Source organism: Tetrao urogallus (genome assembly GCF_951394365.1).
Source record: "Tetrao urogallus genome assembly, chromosome: 22".
Taxonomy (NCBI): domain Eukaryota; kingdom Metazoa; phylum Chordata; class Aves; order Galliformes; family Phasianidae; genus Tetrao; species Tetrao urogallus.
This window is the reverse complement of record NC_136835.1, coordinates 1,435,278-1,460,398: the sequence shown is the minus strand read 5'-3', so window position 1 is coordinate 1,460,398 and position 25,121 is coordinate 1,435,278. Positions and strand designations below refer to the sequence as shown.

General features: G+C 55.0%; 2 protein-coding genes across 2 annotated transcripts; one reads left to right on the top strand and one right to left on the bottom strand.

Annotated features, from left to right (window-relative positions):
- Positions 1-367: 367 nt before the first annotated feature.
- Positions 368-15,644, bottom strand: PCSK7 (proprotein convertase subtilisin/kexin type 7; the record flags this gene model as incomplete). Its single annotated transcript, XM_079545769.1, has 15 exons — positions 368-763; positions 939-1,056; positions 1,389-1,482; positions 1,689-1,783; positions 1,930-2,086; positions 3,562-3,664; positions 4,620-4,727; positions 5,805-5,972; positions 9,956-10,056; positions 10,797-10,935; positions 11,664-11,718; positions 11,843-11,933; positions 13,702-13,867; positions 14,721-14,855; positions 15,171-15,644. The coding sequence occupies 15 exons, from the start codon at positions 15,642-15,644 to the stop codon at positions 368-370; spliced, it is 2,400 nt and encodes a 799-aa protein (XP_079401895.1).
- Positions 15,645-16,569: 925 nt separating this feature from the next.
- On the top strand, positions 16,570-24,499 carry RNF214 (ring finger protein 214; the record flags this gene model as incomplete). Its single annotated transcript, XM_079545720.1, has 14 exons — positions 16,570-16,622; positions 16,694-16,895; positions 17,125-17,184; positions 18,017-18,157; positions 18,835-18,974; positions 19,872-19,940; positions 20,731-20,827; positions 21,085-21,173; positions 21,607-21,697; positions 22,151-22,249; positions 22,604-22,980; positions 23,452-23,587; positions 23,857-23,964; positions 24,314-24,499. 14 exons carry the CDS (start codon positions 16,570-16,572, stop codon positions 24,497-24,499), a joined length of 1,848 nt encoding a protein of 615 aa, XP_079401846.1.
- Between the last annotated feature and the right edge of the window lie 622 nt (positions 24,500-25,121).

Below are 25,121 nucleotides of genomic sequence, written 5' to 3'. Positions count from 1 at the left end.
CACTGTTTTCTCACTGCACCCCACAACCAGGATGGGCGAGGAAGCTCTGCTGCCTTCTGCCTCCCCAGGCATGCAACCGTGTGCGTGGTTGCTGGAAAGAGCAATGTGGCGGGGCCAGAGCACAGGGGACAGGAAGCGAGCTCCTCGAGGAACGGGCTTAAGGCTTGCTTTGTTTTCCAGAGCAAGGGAAGGGGAAGCTCCTCTCCCACTGCCAGCAGAATTTCTCCATGTTTCTGAGCCACTTCCAACAGCACCTTCCACAGGACACAGTGACAATGGTCCCTGGTGGCTCAGGAAGTCTCTGCTGCCCGTGCCCAGGAGGACGTACCGAGTAGGGGGACGCAGCCCAAAGCCCATCCATCCCCTGCTAGCATGTCTGCAGCTCTCTGTCGTCTGCGAGGAGCTCAGCTGCTGCCTCCCGGCCCAGGTACCCTGCTGAGGCAGGGGCTGCAGCTCTGCTGCTAGTGGGAAGTTTGGAGCGGGTGGGGGTCCAGGACCCCTCCTCCCCTGCATCCTCCTGGGCAGGCTCTAGCAGCTCACACTCCACCTCGATGTCCTCAACTCCCTTCTCCCTGTAGAGTGGCACGGACTCCATCTCCAGCCCGTTCTCGAGGGCTCTGTGCTTCCCTCCCTGCCGGTACCATCTGCAGGCACCAGAACTGTGACAGGTCAGGTCAAGCCCCACGTTGTTCCTGCTCAGGCAAACCTCCAGCATGTAGTAGAAAGTCCAGAACACAGCAAAGCATCCCAACAGCAGCAGGGTCTGCGGAGGAGGAAATCCCTTTAGACACAAAACCCTTCAACTACCCCACAGCTGCGCAGCGTCACCTGGCGCGTCCCACAGCAGAGGGCCCAGCACCAGCAGGACCCAGTGATGCAGGTTCTCCAGTGACTCCCTGGCCTGCCCCACACCTCCCAGCAGCCCACGGCAGGCTCACCTTGAGTGTGTTGGCTGTGATGGTGTAGTGCTGCTGCTCAGGGATCTCCAGACCCGGAGGGCAGGGCAGGGAGAAGTCGCTGTTCAGGTACTGCCCACTCATGGCTTCTTCCAGCAGTCTGGAAGATAAAGGCACCCACTGAGGTGTGCTTCCCACAGGCAAGCATGACTCCAACAGAACATCCGACATGCTTGTGAAGGCTCTGGAGCACCTTTCACACCACTGAGGGTTTTGCCAGCTCTGCAATAGGGCTCTTCTATGCAACCCAAGACCTGCCTCTGCAACCTACTGAGGGCAACCCTGTGCTAGGTGACAGCAGCTGAGCTCACCCTGCCCTGTACATCGTGATGGCACTGCTCCAGCCAAGCAGCTCCAGCTCAGAGACTTCTGTAACGTCCCTTAGCTCTCCAGCTCCTGTATCCCCCCTGAGATGGGGTTCTGGTCTCCTACCTCTGCCGCTCCTTCATCTCTGCTGGGGTCCAGGAGGAGCCGTACAAGGTGAGCTGCCACTGCTTCAAGGTCCCAGGCCTCAGACTGTCATCTCCTGGGGAAGAAACAGGTTGGACCAGAGGGAACTCCCACTTGGCAATGCATCAGGCTAACCTACTACAGCCCAGGTGCTGGGCTGGCAGCTCCCCAGGGCACAATGGTACTGGTGCACAGCCTGGCCAAGTGGCTCTGAGAGGGGTTGCTCCTATCTCAGCCACAGTCCCAGCTGTTGTCCGAGAGCACCCCAGCAGCAGGACTCACCGGTGTCCCTGATGACCAGTCTGTACGTGCCCTGTGCTTCCTCACCCCAGCATCGAACTGTGGAGAAGGTCCAGTCAGCAAAGCCGTTAGGATCCCTGCCAGAGAGTGGGAGAAATGAACCATGAGTTTGTAAAGCAGCCTGAGACACAGGGCTGGACACGGGCCCTGACTTCCCTGCTCGGGGCCAGATGGGCTGGGTGTCCTGCTCTGTGGTGTGAGCCTCTGTTCCCCCAGTGCTTACGAGTCCATGCTCCTGGTGGTTCCTATCAGGGACATCATGCCACTGGGGCAGAAGAGCCTGATCTCCAGGTTGCCACGGCGGGGGTGCGTTATGGTGACAGTGACTGCCACGTGCTCCAGGGTTCTCATGCCAGAGAGCTGTAGGTCGGTGGTGGTGACTACAAAAGGACACAAACACTGATTGCTGCCTTCCCCCCCGGAGCCAAGGAGGGTCTCACTGGCATCCAGCTTTCTCCTGCCCTGACTCAGGGCCTGCAGGCTCGTCAGCCCACCCAGTGTGCTGTGGACACTGCAATGAAATAGCACCTTGCCCCTTATCAATCCATTCCCTCTGGATTTGTGTAAGCTTTCAGCAGCCCCAGAGGCTGCTTTGAACCAAAGCTATATAGGAGGTAGATGTGGAAAGAGGGTGAGAAACCTGGTATCCAGACTCCCTGTTCCAGTCTCAAACCATTCACAGCTCCACGGATGCTCACAGCCCTGAAGCCACTAATTATAGAAGAGGAAATCCTGGCACGCTTCAGAACAGGTTGTATCACATGGCTCAGCCCCCCCAGGCAGCCCAAGAAGCAGGTGGGCACTCTGCTGCCTCCTATAAAGGCACAGCAGGCACAGCCCAGGACTGCAGTGTGCTCCCTGAAGCCACATGGGGAAAGGGTTAACCCCAAGCCAGTCTGTAGCACCTGGGGGACCACAGTGCCCCTGGCTGCACATTCCTCTGCGCATACTTCTCCCAATTGCCTCTTTTTTGCCTCTTCCCAAAGCTGCAGCTGCTCAGCTTTCAGCTCATAATTCCATTTAGGGCAAAAGGAGCAGCTTTAGCCCTGGCCCTCGTCTCTGAGGCACAGCAGGGCTAACCCTGCTGCCAGACCCCTGCGGTCACCCTCTCACCCCTTGGGTTCTGCAGTGCTGGTGCCTGCAGGGCAGCCAGGGAGCCTGGCGACAGGACAGAGGGAGAGTGTGCAACCTGTGCCCCCCAGCATCTCCCAGCTGGCCAGCAAGGAGGGAAGGGAGAGGATCAGCAGTGAGGTGCTGGGCTCCTGAGCTCCTCACTCCTTCCTGGGGGAACTCTGCCCTGGGGAACAGCCTCCGGCCACTGCCATCCCCCTGCCAGGGGCTGCAGCCAGGGCAGTTGGGGCATCAGCAGGGAGCTGGGTGCTGCTGGGGGTGGGAAGGGTGCAGGGCAAAGCCCAGCTCTCCTTCCCACTGGTAGCAGCTTGAGCATCGCCTTGTTTATGTGGACAGCGGCCGGCCAAGTCAGGAGCTGGAGCATTACCTAAAATGGTCAAAGCCAGAGGAACAGGTCTGGCTGCTGCCCAGCGCAACCCAGTGCACTAAAGCCCGTCTGGCTCTTCAGAGACATCAATCTATGGGATGGAGTTATCACGGGGAGCAGGCAGGGTGTGCAAATCAACAGAAAACAGGTCCTCTGGGGAGGGGCATGTGGCAGGGGGGTTGGAGATTCATGATCATTGAGGTCCCTTCCAACCCTGGCCATTCTGTGATTCTGTGGGCAGCAGAAAGAGACAGGGAAGGGGCCAGGCAGGCCAGCACTTAACCCCTGTAGGTGGTGGACAGGCTCTGAGCCTCAGCAGAAGCACACGCTGCCACATGGCACCACACCTGCCCTTACCATTCCACGTGGCTTCCAGCTCCTGTGGCAGCAGAGGGATGCTCCTGCCTTCCTTCAGCACCGGGCTGACGTATGAGGCGAGGTATGGAACAGACTCCCAGATCTGCCAGGTGGAAAGCAAAAGGGCTCAGGAGGAGCCTGGTCCCTCCCTGCATGACCACTTCCTCATCTCCCATCACTCTTGCTAGCCACTCATATCACCCCTCCTGTGTACAGATATGGGCCCAGCTTGCAAACCCAGGCAGTGACAAGTAGCGCAGGGCTGGGGAAGAGTGCCCATGAGTCTAAGAGCAGAAGGCAAGGAACTGCCTGTGGGCTGGAGAGGGTAATCAGACTCGTGACTCCAGGAAAACAGCACCTCTGGTTTTGTCTCCATCACTTTGCGATGAGTGGCTTTGAGTAGTTACTTGGAGCTGTTATGTTTTTAGCAGCACAGCAGGATAGGGCTCAAAGCCCTGGGAGAAGAGCATACCATACAATCCCATGAAAAGTTGAGCATTGCTGGCAACAGGCAGCAGCCCTGCACAGCTATGCAGCACTCTGTATGTGGGTGAGGATGAAGAGCCAAAGGGGAGTGCTCTGGTCTCCGTGCAACTGGTGGTATGAGGGAGTAGAGGTTGGGATGTCCCTGCTCTGACCACAGCACACCACAGAGGCCCTGGGACACAGAGCTGCCAGCTCAGAACGCCCCAGTTCTTTGGGGCATGACGCCCTCCCTGCAGCATGCTGTGCACGGGGAAGGTGCTGGGGCTGCTGACGAATCTCCCCAAGCCATGAATCAGAGCTGTCGTCTCCCACGAGCGAAAGTTCTCGCCCATGGCTATATATAGTTGTGAGAGAGCAGCAGCTCGGCAGCAGGTTTCAGGCACTGCCGAAAGCCTCATGACTTCATACCAAAAGCAGCCTTGCAGTGAGGGCCGGCAGGACGACAGCCTCGCTGCTGCCTGCACTGCAACAGTGTCACCCCATGCGCTGCCAGCACAGGGAACTGCCCCTGCTGCTGGGGTAGGTCTGCTCTAGGGGCCTCTGGAGCACACCTGGGACAGGGGCAGAATTACCTTGGCAGCGTTGACCAGCCTCCAGGCGTTGAGCAGGCCGAAGCCATGCTGGTGGCTGTGGCTGAAGCCGGCCCGGTTGACGTCCCACCTTGCGTGACGATCCTCGTACTAGAAAGAAATAAGAACTCATTGCCTTGGGGGACCCTGGCAGCCCTGCAAACCCAGAGCAAATGAACTGGGTCTGAAGGAAGGGAGGCTCAGAAATCTCCTGCACAGTGGGGAGGCAAACCTATATGGCCTCATTAGAAAGAAACGGGTTGACCTTTGCTTGAAACAAGTCCCAGGACAAACAGGCTCCCCAGCTCCTCAGAAAGGAAATCAAACAGCACAAAAGGGCACAAATGCCTCTGCTCTGAAACATCCCAGCTGCTCCTTTCTCCCTGCCACCCAAGCCACGGACTGTGGAATGGCAGAAGCCTTGGGGAGAAGAAACCTAGTCCTTTAAATCAACAAGATTCAGGCCAGAAGGATCTGTATTCCATCATTTATCAGGTTGTACTGCTCAGGCAAAGCTGGCCTGAAGTTGTGGAAAACATTGCCCTGTGCCAAAGTGAGTTTCCTCTTAGATACAGCGTGAGCTGGACATAGATTCCTGCTCCCTGGAGGTTGTGGAGGAGCCCTGTCCTTTGGAATCAAAAGCTCCAACAGTTCCCACTCCAGGTTTCTGCTGGGAGCTCCACCATGTCAGCAGGAGCTGGGCTGGAGTCAGGGCCGTGCAAAAGCAAAAGCACTGTTTGCCACTGAGCTGTTATGTCTGTTTCCAAGAGCTCAGCTCTCTGGAGAATACAAGGAAAGGCTGGAGCAGAACAGAGCTCCTCGCTTCCCCGCTGCACAGCGCTGGGTGGCACGTTGGGGACGTGTGTCAGGCACTGCGTGCTCACACAGCCTCAGGATCTGCGGGCGAGGATCGGCGAGTGCGTGGAAGACCTGTACAGATGGAGGCACTCCTGGAGCAAATACCCCATTTGTTACCGTGACAGTGGAAAATGCCTCTGCCGCATTCCTGGAAGGAACATGGGGTGAGGGGAGAAGGCCATCCGTTTGCTGGGAGCCAGACAACTGAGAGATTTATATAGGGGCAGACAGACATAAACAAGAATGTGCGCTGCAGGACCAGAGCCATCCTGAAGCATCCTTGGAGGGAAGCTGTGGGAGACGCAGCAGGAGGGAGGGCCGCTGGCTCACCTTGGTGGCTGTGAAGACGATGATGTGCTGCACATCTCTCCAGGTGAGGCACGGCCGCACCTGCAGCATCAGAGCAATCATCCCTGCAGCAAGCGGAGCTGCAGCTGACGTCCCTGTGTGGCCTTCCGTGCATCCTGTGCCCTTCTGCAAGTCCCAGTCTGTCGTCACCTTCAGAGACAGAGGAGAGATGCTTCCTGTCACGCCAATCTTTGCCACGCTGCTGTGGCTGGGCTAGGAATGGGAGCAACTGAGTCGTGCTCTTGTGCCACCTGTTTCGTGGCTCAGCCTGAGACACAACCACTAGCCCTGGGGACACAGGACAGTGGCTCAGTTGCTCTTGAGGGACATCCAGAGGTCAGCACTGCTCCTCACACTACAGAGATAGTATAAAAGGCAGAGGCTCTGGGGCTCTGCGCTGTGCACAGCTAAGAAATGAGCAATGCTTAAGCACAACAGGCCAGCAGCTGTGCTCCTGGCAGAGAAGGCAGATGTGGAGAGCTTGCTAAGTGAGAGCAGCCCACGGGCACTATGTGGAAGCAAGAGCCCTAATTTACTGCATGAGCACCCCCAGCAGCATGCAGGATGGTGCATGCAAGCTGGTAGGTTTTCTTGAGGGCCCTGCAGTGTTGATCTATTGCTTGTACGTTACCAACAGCAGTACTGATGCAATTGCTATTGCTCTACCACAAGCTTGGTGAGGAAGAGAAGATCCCTCAAGGGCTTGCTGGGAACATGAAGAGGGGCTCAGAAAAACTGGGAGTGGAAGAAAGAGCCAGGCATGGGCTCACCTGGCCAGCCCCCTCCTCCAGTGCCAGGGTCCACTGGGACACCGGATTATTCTTTGCTCAGGATGGTGAAAACCTTTTCCACCCTGGGTGTTTGTGCCTGGGCTGAGCAGACTGTCCCAGGAAAGGAGGAACCAAGCCAGCCCCTGCAGCACTGATGCCATGGCAGTTACAAGCGGGCTTTGTGCAGCCAGGAGTGCAGGTTCCTTTCTCTCAGGTAAGCCAACTCAGCCACAAATGTCTGTTAAACTCCATCCATCTCAGGTGAACGGATGGGAAAGCATTTTGGCATCAGGATGCTGGAGCAGGAATCAGAGCATGACAGCACAGGCAATGAAGAGCAGTGCCCCACCACTGCCGAGCACCATGCAGTGCCCCAGCACCAACACAGCATGCCAGCGCCAGCGTCCAGATTCCAGCTCCCCACATACAAGGCTTTTACACAAAATAAGAGAGAAAAATCTTTGTAAGCCTGAGGACTCGCCCTTCAGAACACAGATGTGGGGAGCTGGTCCGAAGCCCCCCTGCCTACATCAACCACCGCTAATCCGCCTGTCTCCAGCAGTCTCTTCCGCACCAGCAGTTTCCCCCCCAGCCAGCAGGCAGGAATTTGCAGAGCACAAGCTTTCCTTCTCTCTGTGGTTGCTGAGATCAGGCTCAGAGACAGGAGGGGCAGCCAGAGATCCCATCATCCTCCCTCAGCCTCGACCAGAACAACAACAAGAGCGGGGCAGCAGCAGGGGGAGAGGGTCAGGGATTAGTTGCTGAAAAGCCTGCAAACATTTCCCAGGCAGCTCCTGGCCAGGCCTTGGGTACTGAAACCAGTATGAGATGGCTTCAGTTCACCTCCCTGGGGGCTTTGGGAGGTGACATCTCTCAGCTCTGCTCCCACGCATGAAAACCTGCACTGGTCATAGACAGGCACACACACACCACGCTCAAATGCTGCAATTAGGACCCAAATACCAATTTGAACGAGCTGATTAAGAGGGAAACTATTTATAGGGAACTCAAACTCAACATAAAGACTCCTGGGATGCCCTTGTTTCAGGGATAACACATTGCAGTTGTAAAGCAAAGAATGCAGATAGCTTCCTTTGGAGAGGGGGAGGATCTGGGCCTGAACTAAGCAACATGGGGAGAAGCTCAAGGCAGATACAGTGCTTGTGTGACTCTGGTTTATCCTCCCTGCTGACCACGCTGTAACCCCAGAACCACAGGATGCCTGCAGAAAGATCTTACTGGGCTTTGCAGGAGCACACAGAGCCTCAAAAGAGGCACTGGGAGGTTCCCAAATTATGCCATCTCCTTGCAAACTGCAAATGTCTGTTTCCCTCTGCTCTCAGCAGGGAGACACACTGCACTGCCAAGAGCTGCACTTTGTGTTTCCCTCTGTGTTTGACGCCATACCATTCTGTCAGCTGTTAACAACTTCAGTTAGCACTCGGACACTGCACGTCCTACAAAGAACACCCTGAGCAGCATAAACTTTCAGTAGGAAATACAGCTCGTGCCAGAAGCTGTATTAAATTCTTCCCATTAAGGAAACCACACAAAGTTTACTGACTGGTAAAAGAAAAAAGCCCAGCAGATGGCTCAGAAGTTAACCCTGACACCACCGAAGCACAGTTACAGGGCACTTAGGAGCAGGAGACTATGAAAAGGGGTGTGCAGGTTTTAACAAGAAAGGGGCTCACAGAGGAGCAGGCACATCAATGCAAAGAAAAAGGATGGCTCTGTCATACTTTGTTCCCAGGCTCTGCACAGCCTCTCCTTCTGGCTCCTTGATGGAATACCAGCCGCCACATCATTGTCAGTATTAAAAATGAAGGGGCATCTGAGACCTGCAAAGCTACCTCACCACCAGAAGGCTGTGGGTAGCTGGACATAAACCCAAAGACTTGTAACTCAAAGTACAGCAGCTCCTTGTACTCCTGTACTGCAGAGTACAGACCTTACTTGGCTGCTGTTGCCTTGTTTCCTAGCATCGAATTTCCAAACCAGCATGGGACAACTCAAGTTATTTCTGATACTAAAAAAAAAATGAGCTCCATTCTGGGTTTTACTTTCCCTGCTGCATGAGCTGAGTCACTGCTCTGGGCAGATTGTGCCGTGCTCAAGTAAGTGAGCGAGATCTGCCCTGGTGCTGGACCATGAGAGGAGCTGCACAAGGGCTTGTGAGTCTCAGCTAGGCAGCTAAGAAGCCCAGGCTCTCCCATTCCCTGTGCTCCTCTCCCAGGCTCTCCCTGTTCTCCCAGTTTACCCAACATGTGGTCAAGCCTGTTTGACAAGTCCAGATTCAGCACCTCTCATTCAGGCACAGAGCCACAGCCACACTTCCCTGCTCGTGGGATCATTTCTCTTCTGCCTGCCCTGGGAATGGGACACCCCAGGATGGCTTGGGCTTTGCAGCTCCTGGTGGCACCACAGAACAGAGCCAGCACACACCATAGGGGTTGGTTAGCCTGACAGCTCCCTGAGTGCATCTCTGTCCTGGTATGAACGTGCTGGGTCAGGCCTGGGGCTGGTAAAAACAGGCCTGGCTGCTTGGCTTGGGGAAAAAGGACATTTTGTTGACAAGAAGTCATTTTTTGGCAAAAAAAGGAAAAGCTGATAAAAATATTCAGAAAAAAAATATTCAGCTGGGAAAGGCACATGTGCCAGAACAGAAGAGCTGTGGCCAAGCAGCTTAATAAGACCAACGTTGCTCCTGGCTCTCCATGCAGAACAGAAGTGGCAGGACATGATGCAGCCACAGCAGACACCCCACCTCCACTCTGGCCCCTGCCCTCAGGAAAGCCCACAGGGCTCCAAGCTCCATCCCTGCTGTTCAAAAGGGGCACACACAGATGGGATGCAGCTTGTTTTCCAGCTGTCACTGAAGGAGCTCCTGGTGACGTTCCCAGAGACACAGTGCAGAGGAATTTCTCAGGGGTCACCCAAGTGGCCCCTGTCCCAGAAGATGCCTCTCCCTGCAGCTCCCAGCAGCACAGGGCAGGAGATAAGACAAGGCAGTCCCTGTCCCTTTTGGATCCTGCCTGCAGTTGAGGAGGCAAAAATGACGCAGGCAGGGTTTGCACCTGGGGCCAGGAACACAGCGTGCCCAGGGAACAGCCCAGCTGAGAGAGGGCCACAGCACTGCAAGTTACCTGCTGACAGACAGTGACAGCGCCGGGAACAGCTAGAAACAGGAATCTCCTGCTCAGACCACTAATAAATAGCTAAAAAGCACAATAATTCCCTGCCTTGCAGCTGTGTGGTAGTCGGAAGAGACAGAGCCTTGTCCCTGGTCTGCGCTGCACTGCGCATTACAGCCCTGCAGCTGGCAGAGCCCAGGGGAAGACATGTGCCTCACGTGGTACTCACGATGCTCCTCATCATCTTGTCCCCACCGCTGAAGGTCACGGCCAACATGGAGGCACACTCCTCAGCATAGAATGGCATGGAGCCCATCTCATCCACTGCACCTGGAGGAAAGCAAAAGGCAGCGGCCATATGAAGCCTGTCTCACTTTAACCACTGAGACTGCAAGGTGATGAGCCCCTGAGGACCTGCTCTGCTGGCTGTGCTTCTTCCACATCCCCATCTGCTACCATGGTCTATAATTGCGGGTGGACTCCTCCCTTCCCCAGACACAGAGGAAGAAGGGGAGGGCAGGATGGTTGCCTTGCTGCTTTGCAGTGTCTGCTGCTCCAGGCAGATACCTGGTTTTGTCAATAACAAGCCATGAGCACATCCTAACCCCCCAGAGCTCCGGGTGCAGAGGTGGACAGGAGGAGGGTCAGGCCATGGTGCATATGGCTTCCTAGCCCCGCATGCTCTCCCTCAGCACCAGGACTGCTTTCAGTGCAAACACTGCCAGCAGAGACAGAGCACTGACAGGGCTTGCTCCTGGGAGCTGGGGAAGGAAACCAGACCCAAGCCTGTATTTTTCCAAGCCTGGAAGATTTACAGGAAAGGCAGCCACTAAAAACAACCTTTCACCGTGCTTAATATTAAACAGCTTTTCTACCCCCCATGTAGCTTCGGGCCACAAGAAAATGGATTAGCTGTTTCTTTTCTAACACACATAGTGGGAATGCTGCATTTCAAGTCATTCCCCAAACACGGCAGCACGGGTTTCACAGCCTGGGTGATGGAAATCTGAATGCAGGCAACAATTTCTCCTTCGCTGGGAAAGAGCAAGACAGAAGACATGTACACTCACCTATTGTGACAGTGTAGATGGAGTTGGCATACCCATCATAGTTGCAGTTGTCGTTGTGCTGCCCTCCATTGCCACTGGCCACCACAAAGATGCTCCCGAAGCCCCTGCGGCCGGCTATCACACCGTGCTGCAGGGCAGCCTGTGGAGAGGGGACAGTTCTGCAGGTGCTGCCTTCCCCAGCATCCTGCTGAGTGAGGCTCTCTGCCTCTACAAGGCCTCAGCCCTGACGTGCACCTGACACACTGTGCCCCAGAGCTTCCTCCTGCAGTATTTGCATGCAGCGAGAGAACAAACTGCGTAACTGGAAACAATTTGTCACCTCAAGCTGATACCCCAGGTGTCAGCATTGCTCTGAATGGCACAAAACAGCTATCTCATGGTCAGAAAAGTACAGCAGGAGGCTGCCAAGCAAAAGAGAAATTAAGCAGAACCACATCCTGCAAGCAACACGGAGTCAGTTTTGGGGCTCCCTGCAGCAAGCCCTCACTGCAGCATCCTGCAGCAGAAGCTGTTTGCAGGCAGCTGTTAGTGCTAGGAATGTCTGGTCTGAGCTGAGAGCTCCCTGAGCATCCCTTGGTTGCAAAAAGGTGTCAGAATAACACCACAGGTTGCAAAACAGTACTTTCCTGCTACAGCCAGCCTCTCCTTGGAAAGCTCATCCAGCACTGCCTGAACACTGCCCTCCCACAGCAACGTCACCTCTCCCCACCACACAAACGTGTAACACCTCTACTGGCAGCAATGGGAGCCAACAATTGTGCGTTGCACCACAGCAACACCCTGCCCTGCCTGCTCAGGCAGGAAAAAAACCACCAGCACTGCAGGGCCAGGCCAGGGGCGACCCGTGCTGCTGGAACTGCTTTGTACCTTTCCCAGCTGATGGGGGCCATCCACAGTTTTCCCATCATCATCTGGACCCCAGCTGCAAAGAGAGACACTGTGATGTAAGAGGAGTCACAGACAGCAACAGTTTGCCATCAGAAGGAGCTACGCAGTGTTGGAGTAGAGCAAAGAAAGCCTCCCAACTGGAGGTGATGCAGGCTCACCTGCAGCTGTAGATGTCATTGATCTGATAATGCTTGTTGAAGGCAATGGCCTCCATGCTGTCAGTGAGGGGCCCATCCAGCACTCGGATGCCTGCAGACAGAAGACAATGAACGTGACAGAAGGGGATCAAAGCAAGCTGTGTAAACAGCACGCACAAATTCCTCAGCGGGTTCACAGGAGGGATGCTTCCACTCCCAGCCTGACTGAACCAGATCTCCTGAAACTATAACCAGGATCAGTCTGCAGGGGCACACTGAAGTCAGGATCTGGAACTGCAGACACATCCTCACGCTCAGTTCCACATCCTCTGCCAGACACGGCTTTTCTGCTAAGCAAATACTCCAGTCCCACGGCCAGATTCGAGTTGGTGATAGGGAAAGGACAACTGAACACCCGTTAGACTCACTCCTCAGTGCTCCAGAACATCCTTGCCCAGAGCACTGCTCCACGTTACTGCTTCTTTTCAGGGTTAGTCCCTGCCTGGAGCAATTACTTCCCCTTCCAGGCCACCAAATGGCCAGGCATTGCTTTGGGATGGGTGGCATGCTTGATGACTGAGGAAATGGTACAAGAGACGTAAGACACCTCAATTACTGTGCTCAGGACCTCTTCAGCAGCATAAACAAAAGCTCAATGCTGAGTTTTCCTTGACCCTAACCCTTAATAACTACAGTTTTACATCATAGTTTCGGCTGGCAAAGAATGTTACAAATGGAAACCAGGCACACACCTCAATTAAGACTATTTATAAACAGTACAACTGCCCACCCATCTCAGCTCCTGCCCGGCACAGTGCATGTGGCTTTTTACTGTCACATCTGAGCCTTGCTCTGTGGAGAAGCTGAGCAGCCCAGCTAGGGATGAGCTGGCTCCAGCACTTCCATGCTGCCGTGGCATGTCTCCCTGTGCCATGTCTCCCTGTGCCATCCCAGAGCTCAAGGCTTTCCTCCTGCGCTCACCCTGCAAAGTCAGGCACATATTTGGAGAGCCGAAGGTCAAAGAAATGCTGGGTTCTGCCGCAGTGAGCTGGAGCTAACCCCTTCCTACTGCTGCATTCACATTGCTACAGTTAAACTACTGAGCTGACCTCTTCTCCTACCAGAGTTCCACCAGCAGTTTCTGTTTGCAGTCCCTTTGGCAGGTTGGAAGCTGGGGCTGTGCTATGACCCACAGGCTGCTCTGGAAGCATCCCAATGGGGAGCCACAAGCAGAGCAGGGGCATGGAACTACCTGCAGTGGCCTGGGATGCTCTGTGCCTCCTGGACCCTGCTGGCACCCTTGGGCCCAGCCTGTTCCCCAGCAGGGCTGTCACAGGAGGCTGGTGCTTGTCACAGGGAATGTGGCACCATCTGCTGGGTGTGGAGAGAATCACACAGCAGCGCTGCCAAGGATGTCAGGCATAGAGATCTCACTTCCCTCTGCAAAGGAAAGTGAGAGCTCCAGAGACAACCAAAGCACATTGCCAGCTTTGCATAAGGCAGATGCGCAGCACTTTGCACCCAAGGGGAATGCGGCGTATTCGGGGACATTTGCTTTCCAACGCCTCCAGATGCAGCCTGTAGCTCTGCACTGGACTGGACATCTCCGTGCAGCGTGGCACACATTTGCTTAACTGTGTGGTGAATATTGTGGAAACTCCCAGCACACACCTAGCCCGCTGTCAGGCTTCTCTGGAGAGGAGCTGAGGAAGAGCTGAGGAAGAGCTGAGCCCTTACCTCTGAGGAAGGAATCAGTCTCAGCAAGCCCTGCCTGATTCATAGCCACCTGGGCTGAGCCACCTCTCGGGGGGGCCGTGCCCCAGCAGCACGTGGGGAGAGCAGAACACTCAGCGCACAGCTTTGCCACAGCTTGCACCTACCTGCAATGCGGCTCCCATAGGCAACTCCCACCGTGCAGAAGCTGTTGTTGGGCACAGCAGCGATCTCCCCTGCGCAGCGAGTGCCGTGGTGGTTGCCGTTCTCTTCGTCAGGGTGAGGCATGGGGTCGGGGTCATTGGAGTTCAAGTCATAGCTGCCTTCTGGGCTCTGAAAACAGAGCCACGGTCACAACTCAGAATCACAGAATCGCAGAATGGCCAGGGTTGGAAGGGATCTCAAGGATCACGAAGCTCCAACCCCCTGCCACAGGCAGGACCACCAACCTCCACATTTCATAGCAGCCCAGGCTGCCCAGGGCCCCATCCAACCTGGCCTTGAACACCTCCAGGGATGGACATCACAGCCTCTCTGGGCAGCTGTTCCAGCACCTCACCACTCTCATAGCAAAGAACTTCTCCTTGACATCCAACCTCAATCTTCCCTCAATTTAAAACCATTTCCCCTTGTCCTGCAGTTATCTACCCTTTCAAAGACTTGATTCCCCTCCTGTTTGCAGGCTCCCTTTAGGTACTGAAAGGCTGCAATGAGGTCACCCCGTAGCCTTCTTCTCTCCAGGCTGAACAAGCCCAGCTCCTTCAGCCTGTTGTTGTGGGGAAATGCTCCAGCCCCCTGATCAAATCTGTGGCTCTGGTCTGGACCCTCTCCAACAGCTCTCTGCCTTTCTTGTACTGGGAGCTCCGGACCTGGATGGGGCCTCACAAGGACAGAGTAGAGAAGGACAATCACCTCCCTCGCCCTGCTGGCCACCGCTCTTCTGATGGAGCCCAGGATACCATTTGCTTTCTGAGCTGCAAGAGCACACTGCTGGCTCATGTTCAATTTTTCATCCATCAGGACCCCCAGGTCTGCAGGTCTGCTCTCAAGGACCGCTCCTTCCACTCCTTATAAATGCCTGGGATTCCTCGGGCATCTGCTTTCACACACGAGCAGACACCACCAGGGCGTCCCCACGCCCAGCCACCTGCCCACTGTCCCTCACACCCACAGCGCCGGCACTCACGTAATTTGGCTGTATGTCCTTGATGGTGTGCTCCACGCCATCGTCCACCACCACCACCGTCACACCGCGCCCCGTCACGTTCCGCTCCCACACGCCGGTGACGTTGATGTCTTTCCCGGGGCTCTTGCGGTTGTTCTGAGCAGCAGAAAGGACAGTGAGAGCAGTGCATGAGGAAGAGCAGCAGCGCATCAGCCCTGAGAGCGGGAACCTTTTGCACAATTACAAAGTGCAGGGCCAGGGCGAGTGCAGGGAGGTGTCAAGGACAGTCACTAAGGATTGGTTTTACACAGCCAGCGTGCAACAGCCGCTCAGCCACAGAGCAGAGCACCAGCACTGCACAGGCAGCACCGGATGCACAGACAGCTGCTGCTTTGCCCACGTGACTTCTCACTCGTAACCACACAAAGGGCCCCACGTTGCCATCAGGGCAGAGGCAGAAAAACCACTCACCAGATGCCACTGCTGGGGGTATTTGGGATCATTAAAGTGCAGGCTGCGTTTGGAGCGCTTCAGAAGCTTCTGTTCCGAATGCCACCGCACGCTGTCATGCTGTGCAAACAAAGTGTCCACTGATTTCCTTATTGCTTCGGGTTCGGGTGCCGGGTGGCTGTCGGGCCGGTAGGAGAAGAGGTAATGGCCCTTGAGCTCCCCGATGCGGCCCATGTTCACCAGCCCTGCGGTCTGGGCCAGCAGCTCCGCCCGCTGCTCCAGTTCCTCCTCCGGCACATCCAAGCTGACGGCCCACGCCAGCTCCCCGTGACCACGGGCCACACTGTGGCCATCATCGAGCTCCGTGCTGCGGCTCAGTCCGTGGGGCAGCACGAAGGGGATCCAAGCAGCGCCCAGCCAAAGGCACGTGTGGATGCAGCGCACAGCCTGCACTCCTGTGCTCCATCGCTGCGACCTCCGCTCCCGATGCGGCATCAGACAGGCAGGCTGGAAAAGAGCCGAAAAAGGCAAATACTGATGACAAAAAGGAACAGCGACTAAAAAGAGGAACGGTGAGACCTGTTTCCAGCACTTCCAGTGCAGGTGCCACAGTCCCAGCTGTGTTTGCTGCCGGTCCCTGGCACTGTCACAGAATCAGAGAATCACAGAATGGCCCGGGTTGGAAGGGACCTCAAGGATCGTGAAGCTCCAACCCCCTGCCACGTGCACGACCACCGATCTCCACGTTTAATGCCAAACCAAGCTGCCCATCCAGCCTGGCCTTGAACACCTCCAGGGGCGGGGCATCCACAGCCTCTCTGGATCTCTCTGGGGTCCCTTCCAACCCTGGCCATTCTGTGATTCACATCCCGCACCGCCAGGCCCCGAGCAGGGCAGCGCCCGGCCCATCTCTGCCCTCTGCTGTAGGAAAGCAGCAGGGAAAACCCACCTCACCGGTCGGACACCCGCTTCACCCGCAGGCTTCGCTGCCGGCCGCCACCCAGCGCACCCAGCGCTGCCGGGCCGCACCAGGTTAAAGTCCAGTCCAGCCCCGCGCCCTGCGCTCCGGCCGCCTCCGCCCGCCCTCTCCATACGGCGCGGCCGGGCGGACGCCCACCCTACCCACGGCCCGCCGCTCCCCGTCCCCCGCGGACGCCCTGCCGGGCCCCAAGGCGATCCCGCAGCCCGGCTCCGCTCACCCCGCATGGGCCGCCGGTGCCGCTCCGCCGCCGGATGCCGCGGCTTCTGACAGCGCCGTCACGTCCGCGCCCGCCCCTCCGCGACGCGACCTCCGCTCCGCAAGGAGGCGCCGTCGCCGCGGGCGCTTCCGGCGGCGGCCGGAAGGGGCGGGGCGGGGCGGGCGGTACGCGGGCCGAGCGGCGCCGCTCCGGGCCCAGCCGCAGCCTCCGGTCGGGTCGCCATGGCGCTGGAGTGGGCGCAGGCCGAGGGCCCCGCCGCCGCGCCGCCCGCCAGGTAGGCCTCGGGGCCGGGCGGAGGGGCCGCGTCGCGGCTACGGCGGCGGGTGACCTGTTTGTTTCGCACAGCCTCTCCGCCCCGGAGAGCCCCGGCGAGGCGGCGCCTGGTGGAGAGGCGGAGTCCGCGGCCCTCCCCGGTGAGGCGGCGGGAGGCGAGGGGGAGCGCGGGCCGGGCGGCGGCGCGGAGGCCGCGGGGCAGAGCGAGGGGGCGGCGGAGGAGGACGAGGCGGAGGAGGCGAGCGTGAAACCCTCGCAGAACATCGCGGTGCAGGTGGGCGCGGGGCGGCGGGGAGAAGCTCCGGGGCCGGGGGTGTAACGGGGGTTGGCGGTGAGGGGCTTCCGAGGCGGCTTTTAAGTAAAGGAGTGAAGCGATGCGTTGGCGGGGAGCGACCCCTCGCGGGGCTGAGCCGTTGCTTTGGGACGCCTCCGGCGCTGGAGGTGACTGGGGGGAGGCCGGGGTGTTTGCGGGGGGGTCTGATGGGAGCCGTCGCCCTTTACAGACTGACTTCAAAACGGCCGACGCGGATGCGAACACGGATCAGGACATTGAGAAGAACCTGGTGGGTACTGAAGCCCTGTGGTAGGTCGGGGTTCTGCTGCTCCTGCTCCCGCAGGGGGCGATTTGTACCTTGCAGCTCTGGGAACTTGTGGGTGCTCAGAAAGTTCTCGTGGTGCTTCAGCAGTCAGCAACATGACCTGAGTTCTGAAAGGCTGCAAAGCAGTGGTGGTGGGGGTAGCATCTGTGGGACCTGGTAGCTCTAATGTGTCTTATGTATGAGCAAGGAAGATCATCTTGGCAGTTCAGTGAATAAGGGCTGTGAATCTCGGTCTGTTTCTGGCTCCACATTAAGTGAAACGCTGCCGGTTTGTTTCTTTCTAAATATCTTGTTTATTTAAAAAATAAAAAGGAAACCATCAAAAACATTTCCCTCCACCACTCACTGCGTTTTCACTCATTTGCCTATCAAGGCATCCCAGGCCATTTGAAAATGCTCTCAGGATGTCCTGTGGTGAAATTGTAGCAATGTATAGGAGGTAGCTGGAGGCAGGGTTGTTCGTGGCACTCGGCATCCTGGTGCTGCCTTCCCTGCCCTTCCCACAGGATGTTTTTTTTCCCCCTTTAAATACCAGCTTTGGCTTCCTGACCTGTCCTCTTTAGAAGAGGAAATGCAGCTCTGGCTGCAGCTTCAGGCAGTGCTGCCATTCATTTTCTCTGACCTCCAGAGTGTGAGCTTTGGTGGTGGGAGTCACTGAGCCGTGCTTCTGCACAGATTAAGCCTTGGCATCTGCTGGGCTTCTATGTACTGTTCTGCTGAGTTTTCCCGTTTGTGTCCACGCTCCCTGTGGTGTGATGGAGGGGAAAGGTTCTTGAATTTCTGCTCTCTGCTGCAGGACAAAATGATGTCTGAGAGGGCTTTGTTAAAGGAACGGTACCAGGAGGTGTTGGACAAACAGCGGCAAGTGGAGAACCAGCTGCAGGTGCAGCTCAAACAGCTCCAGCAGCGGAGGGAAGAAGAGATGAAGAACCACCAGGTAATTAGCAAAGTCTTCTTTCTGTTATCTGCCCATTAGCCCTGCAGTTCTGTGGTTGAGGTGGGCTGACCTGGGCCTGTGCTGAGGGGCACAGTGAGGTGCAAAGCATCGTAAGAAGTGGCAGCGACCTGCAGCGTGGCACTTCTCCCCTTGTATTATAAGTGTGTTTCACAGCATTAAGGATTGATTCCTGCTCAGATCTGGGTGTTGAGGGTTTAGAACTGCGAAGCATCTTGCATGCGTGTCTGGTGGTCTTACAGCTTCTCTCTAACACATGCAAGAGTTTTTTTTCCACATGGAAACTGGTGGGGAGAGTGGTGTGGAGTGGGAATTATCTCCCTGCCTTTATTTAGATGTCTCTAGTTGTTGCCAATGGGTCCCGAGCTTGAATGAGTGATTGACAGCTAGCTGTGTGGGGCTCAGGTTAACACAGAAGGAATCATGGGTGGCTCATCAGCTAGAACTTGTCCTTGTAAGGAGACAGGAGAACCTGCAGTTCTGACCTTCTGTCTGTCTCCTGGGTTGCCTTACGATAAACTCATGAACTAAAAAGAAAGATTTTGATGTCTGTAATCTTATAACCTCTCCAAGTTTGTTAAGAAAACGACGTCTTTATTTATTAAAAAAAAAAGCCATTTCTTGAGGATTTTGCTCTTTACTTGCTTCTGCTTCTATAGGAGATTCTGAAAGCAATTCAGGCCGTTACGATCAAGCGGGAAGAGACAAAGAAGAAGATGGAGAAAGAGAAGAAGGAATTCCTGCAGAAAGAGCAGGATCTGAAAGCAGAAATTGAGAAACTCTGCGAGAAAGGCAGAAGGTACTGGCATGAACAAGCAGGTCTTTTTAGGAAGGAAGGCATAATTCAACTCTGCTGTATACAGACTAAGTAAAAGAGGATTGCTTTCAACCTTTGGAAGCAGTGCGTGTTTCTGTGAGCATGCAAACGTGGTCCCACAAAGGAATTTTGAGCTGGATGTGGTTGTTGTACCTGTATGTGCAGACAGAGCTCGGCAGCTCCGCTGTGCTCTGTGTTCTGTCTTTCAGAATGCAGAGCCTTTCAGCAGGAGGCAGGACAGGTCATTGGCAGTGCCTTGTTTCATGTAGTAAATGTCAGTGTTTCCTGTTGTAAAATTCCTATTTTCTTGTAAATTTCCTGCTCAAATACTCTGCCTGTGCCTAATGGTTCAGAACACACTGCACAGTCATGCTTTGCTTTCAGGTAGGCAGCTTGCTCTGTGCAAAGAATCGTGCTAGATTCACAGGGGTTCTGAAGCAGGCAAAGGGCTTCAGGTTCCTCTGAATGGTGAATTGGCATTTTTAGGGAGCCGTTCTGGGATGTCTCAGAGATCTGACTTCTTAATTTGAGGGCTCAGTGACATTTTTGCATAAAGCTGCTTTAGTAATGGCTCCCAGCACTCAGCTCCTGTCCCCCTGCATGAACTGTGGCAAACGTTGTCAGAGAGGCGCAGTTCCCTGTGGTGGATCCTGGATAAAAGCCACAGTCTGTGCTCACTGCTGTGATACAGCAAAATTTTTGCTCGTGAGGATGGCAGTGGTTGCTTTCAAACATGGGAGGTGTAGTTTGGTCTCCAGAGTTGTGGCATTGAGCACACGGCTGTGCAGATGCACAGTGTGAAGGTGAGACGCGCACACCAGTGGCTGTGTGCTGACACCTTGCAGTAGGTGACTCCATCTGTTCTTTGTGTTCGTGCAGGTTGCTGAAGGAGCAAGAGGAAAAGGAAAACAAGATTGCTTCTCTGATTGCAGAGCAGTCTGATGAAAAGTAAGGCTCTTATCTGTTACCTGATTAATGTTGTTGAACGTTCTTGTGCTGGTCGTTTTGTCTCGGAGAGCCTTGTGGGATAGGCTGGAGGTGGTGGTCTCACAGTGCTCCAGTTATGTATTGTAGAGGTTTCATCTCCCCTTCCAGCAGGTTTTGCTCACAGCCTCTGGATTAAATCCTCTGATCCTGCTCTCAAGGAGGCTCCTTGGTACTTGTGGCATAAAGATCCCACGAGACTGGAATTTATGCCTAATGGATTGACTCAGCTTGTAGCTGCTACTTCTGACTGAGTTTCAGCTTCCCAAAAATCAGGCAAATCTATTTCTTCGTGCTGTTTCCTACAGCTGCCCAACTACTTCAAACCTGGGCGCCTTTCAGGCATTTTAGTGCTGCACAGAGAAGTTCCAAACCCAGTTACAGGTGGAAAGGGCCATCTTCCTCCTTCAGGACTGGAGTGTGTTGTTCTGGGAAGCAACCTGAACTGTGCACCGTTCCCTGGAGCTGGCCAGAATTTTGCTGAAGGGAGGGAGTTCTTTCCTGCCCTCTCTGCTAAGCTGTACACTTGTGTTTGCACTGTATTTGTTTGCTGCTCTGCAGCGCTCACTCCTGGGATTCTGACTCACACAGCCTTGGGAAATGTGACTGATGTCACGGTCTGGAGGCTGCCAATGCTCCACAGTTCCACTCCATCAGGAGTTGCAGGGATCAATTGGCTTTGTGGGAGTTTGTCAGATCTCTTCTTTCAAGTGATTCCAGTGCTGGAGCAGAGTCGTTCTGTTTCTGTCTGCAGGCAGCTATGGGAGATGGAGCTAGATAAGCTGAAGAACCAGCACAATGAAATCAACAGGAACATCCTCGAGGAGACAGAACGGGCCTGGAAAGCAGAGGTTTGTAGGTGACTTCTTCCTCTTCAGCTGGTTTGCAGGTGTCTTTTTGAGATTCTGGATCATTAATGACAGATTCTGTGAAATTAAGAGCAGGAAGGCAAGAAAAGAGTTAAGCAGATGTCAGTGCAGTAAACATTAGCTGGGATTGATGCCCCTGTGCATGCAGTGTGGTGCTTAGTGAAGAGATCACAGTCACAGTATTGCAGCAGGAAATGAGGGCATAAGAAACTGCTTTCATGTGGGGCCCTGTGTGCTAGATCCTGTCCCTGGAGAGCCGAAAGGAGCTGCTGGTGTTGAAACTAGAAGAAGCAGAAAAAGAAGCAGAGCTGCACCTCACCTACCTCAAGTAAGTCCCTCAGAATTAAAAGGGTAATTTGAATGTACCTGTGTGCCTAACTCCTCCTCCTCTGCTTGCTCTGACAGTTTGACTGGAGTGGTTCAGTTTCCTTTGTTCATCTAATGTGATTCAGTGATGTCACGGGATGGAGCTGTTTGGCTGTGCTTAAATATTTCCTGTTACTGCTCATCTGCTGTGTAGGCACAGTGCTGATTGTAGTGTTTGTCTGTGTGCACCAGATCAGTCTGTACTGTGGTAGCACCATGCACTGTTGTAGGGTTCCTCCCCTGGGTTTGAGCTTTTTTTCCTCCCCAGCCAGAAGAGGGGACCCCTGTTAGGGGAAAGCAGAGGGATTTGGGGAGTTGGTTGCTTCCAGCTGCTTCTGCTGTGCTGCCAGTGACACAGCATGCTTGCAAGAGGGAACGTTAAATTGTTCTTGCAGGTCTGCACCACCAACACTGGAGACCATGAGGCCAAAGCAGGAGTGGGAGATGAGGCTGAACAGGATACGAATGACGAAGGAAAGTGTCCGAGTAAGTTCCTGCAGGCAGCTCCCAGCTTGGGTGTGTGGTTCACGTCGGTGCTTCTTCACATGCTTAGCTGCAGCTCTCTTTGGGAGAAGAGTAAGACCAGCAAAGAGGTTTGTGTCCCAAGGTGTAGCACAGTCAGTCAGCATTTGTGAGCAGCTGCAGAGCTCTGCCTGCATCCAGACTCATGAATGTGGATAAGCCATGTGGATATGAAAGCAGTGTGTTGGGTTAATAACAGAGGCAGTTACTCTCTTTCTCCTTCCAGGTCCTTTCTCATTCTCTTGAGTCCTGCAAAACCAAGCCGTGTCTGCTTTGGGGCCTGCAACCATTCTGGGACTGAGTGCTTTGTTGAGGCAACAGTGCCAGGGGAATTTGCCTGTTCTAGGCATTCGGAGCCCCAAAATTCCTTAGCCAGAGGCTTTGATAAACATGCCTGTTTTCTTTTCTCTCTTCTAGGATCAGTTCAATGACCACATTCAGATGGTGAGAAATGGAACGAAGCTGAGCAGCCTCCCACAGATCCCAACCCCAACACTGCCACCTCCACCCTCAGAAGTGAGTGCCTCTCCAGTCTGACAAATACAAGCTTTGATTGCTGTGAGGCTCTGGGAATAGCCTGCTTGCTGGCTTGTGACTGCCGGTGTCTGTGCTAAGTCTGTGAAAGGAGACTCTGTAGGATTATACTTTTTGGAGCTCTCTGCTTGTCCTTTGAGGCAGCTGTCTGCCTGGGCTCACCTGCTGCCCCTGGTGAGAAGGCTGCATGGCCCTCACTTGCCACGAGAAGCGTAATGGCCAGTGGCTGTGGCTCAGCTCAGCTCCTGCCTGGCTGGGGAGGAAGATGCTCAGCTGTGCTTTGAGATGGACTTACTCTAACCAGCCTTTTCTTCCCCCCCTGTTTTTCTTTCTCAGACAGATTTCATGCTGACGGCATTCCAGCCCAATCCATCCCTTACTCCCAGGCTCCCATTTCCCATAGGACCGGTTCCTGTTCCCATGGTCATGCCAAGCGCTGATCCTCGGGCGCTCTCCTTTCCTCTCCTGAACCCTGCAATCTCCAGACCCAACCAGCCTTCCCCACCGCTGCCTGCATCCCAAGGAAGAAACAGCCCCGTCGTGGCATCGCTTATTGGCACACACAGTCCTCACATGACTCCTGCAGCCTCCATCCCTCCTCCACCGGGTCTGGGAGGAGTTAAGGTCACTCCAGAGTTCCACAGGTCACAGCCAGCAGATAAGCTGGAGAAGCTGCTGGAGAAGTTGTTGACTCGATTTCCCCAGTGCAACAAGTAAGTGTCTCATGGTGTTCTTCCCTGGGAATGAAAACGTTTGGGTGAGGTGCGAGCTGGGATAAGGGGAAGTGAAGCTTGTCTGGAGAAATAAGGAAAGCCTAAAGACAAGGGGTGGCTGCTCTCTGTCCGTAAGAAAGACTTGGAGCTTTAGTTAAAAGACAGCACTGAGACCTGAAAGCAGCCAAGAGCTCTGCCTTCCTCTGCTGAGGTGCTGCACCAGGTGGGCACTGTCTCTTGCTCCAGCTGGGATTTCCCTCACTTCCTGCTGTTTGAGGGACAGAAGCTCAGCATGCGATGCGTCTCATTTGGATGATTGAGAGCACATGTTCCTGTGCTGTGATACAGCCTTCCCCTGGTGCTGGGGGGCTGTGTCACTGTTGTGGGTCTTTTGATGGAGGGCTTCCCTCTGGGGAGATGCTTGGCTCACTGGTGGCGGGTGGGAGCTCTGAGCAGGCTGCTGTTCTGCAGGGCCCAGCTCACCAACATCCTGCAGCAGATCAAGACTGCTCGGAGGACGATGGCGGGTCTGACTATGGAGGAGCTGAACCAGCTGGTGGCAGCCAAGCTCGCGGAGCAGCAGGAGCGGGCAGCAGCTGGGGCTCAGGTAGGATTGTTGGGGTGGTGCTGGGGGCCGTGCCGGCTCCTGGTGGGGGGCTGCAAGGAAAGGGAGCCTGGGTGGCAGAGAGAAGCGAGCAGCTCCTGTTCCCTGGCTCCCTGCAGACCGAGCTGAATGGGGGCCCACTGGTGGGACCACACAGAGCTCAAGCTTGGGTTGTACATGCTAGGGGAGCAATTTTTCCCAAAGGTAACTCAGCAGCACGGCTGTCCTTCACTTCTGCACATTTCTGATATGTCTTGTTTGCTTTCCCACAGCCTCTCGGTCGAATCAGGGCGCCCATGTTTTCTGCTCCGCTGCCTCAGATCAGCACGCCAATGTTCCTGCCCCCAGCCCAGGTAGCTTACCCAGGAACGGCATCACATGTAAGATTTTGTGGTTTTTCCAAGTGCACTTCACCATCTCCAGGGAAAGCCAGCTGGAGAGGGAGCCCTTCTGAGAAGTGGCCAAAGGGATGAGCTGGTGGAGCAGGGAGCTCTCTTTCTCCTTGCACAGCTGCTCAGGCTGGTGGGTTAGAAGGGAAAGGTTGGAAGTGTGGGTTCTTCTGTGCTCTGCATCCAAGGAGGAGAGAAAATGCTGCGGGATTGGTGTGCAGAGGGAAGAGCTGGGCAAGCTGGGGCCCCTTGCAAGACCAGTAGCTGCAACACTGAATATGTGTGTGTCTATCTGTGTAGTTCAACTGTCTGCTTTGTGTTCTCTTGCTGTTTGACCCAGACCCCAGCTGCCTGTAAGCTATGTCTCATGTGCCAGAAGCTTGTACAGCCCAGCGACCTTCATCCCATGGCCTGCTCGCATGTGCTGCACAAGGAGGTAAGTCCTTCCTTGCTACGTACATCTTCTGTGTTCCTTAATTATGGTTCCCAGTGCAGATTCCTCTCCTGGGTCCCTGGGTGTATGTAGTGAGTTCCTGTTGTGTGGAGACTTTGCCAGGAGAAAGGTATGATCAATCCATCGACTTTTCTGTGTCCTGTCACTTCGTGCTCTTAGCTGGGCCACCCTGGCCACCATTTGCTGGTGGCTTTAAGAACGAGGCTATCTTTATTCGGCCTTGGAGCTTGTGCTCATCTTTAGGAGGGTTAAATCTTGGCCTTTTGCATTCCTGGAGGAGGAGAGTCTGGGAGGTTATAGAGCACAGGGCGATGGAGAAAGCTTGCACTCACCTCACTGCTGGTGCACTGCAGGCCTGTGCACAGGAGCTCGGTTGAAAAGGGCTCCCCAGTCGCAGTGACCTTTTGACCGAGCTGTTCCTAAGGAGCAAACGAGCCATCCCATAAAATGGATGCCCTTTGCCATCGCTTCTGGAGAAGTAACGCCACGTTCACAGCACCTTTGAGTTGTGCCAGTGGCTCTTGACTAATTCTCTTTCTTCCAGTGCATCAAATTCTGGGCACAAACCAACACAAATGACACTTGCCCCTTTTGTCCAAGTCTCAAATGACGGCTACTCGAACAAAGTGGTCCCACGGGAGGAGTTGCTGTGAATAGACAGGATCAGTTCTAAGATTTCTACAGTTCTATATTT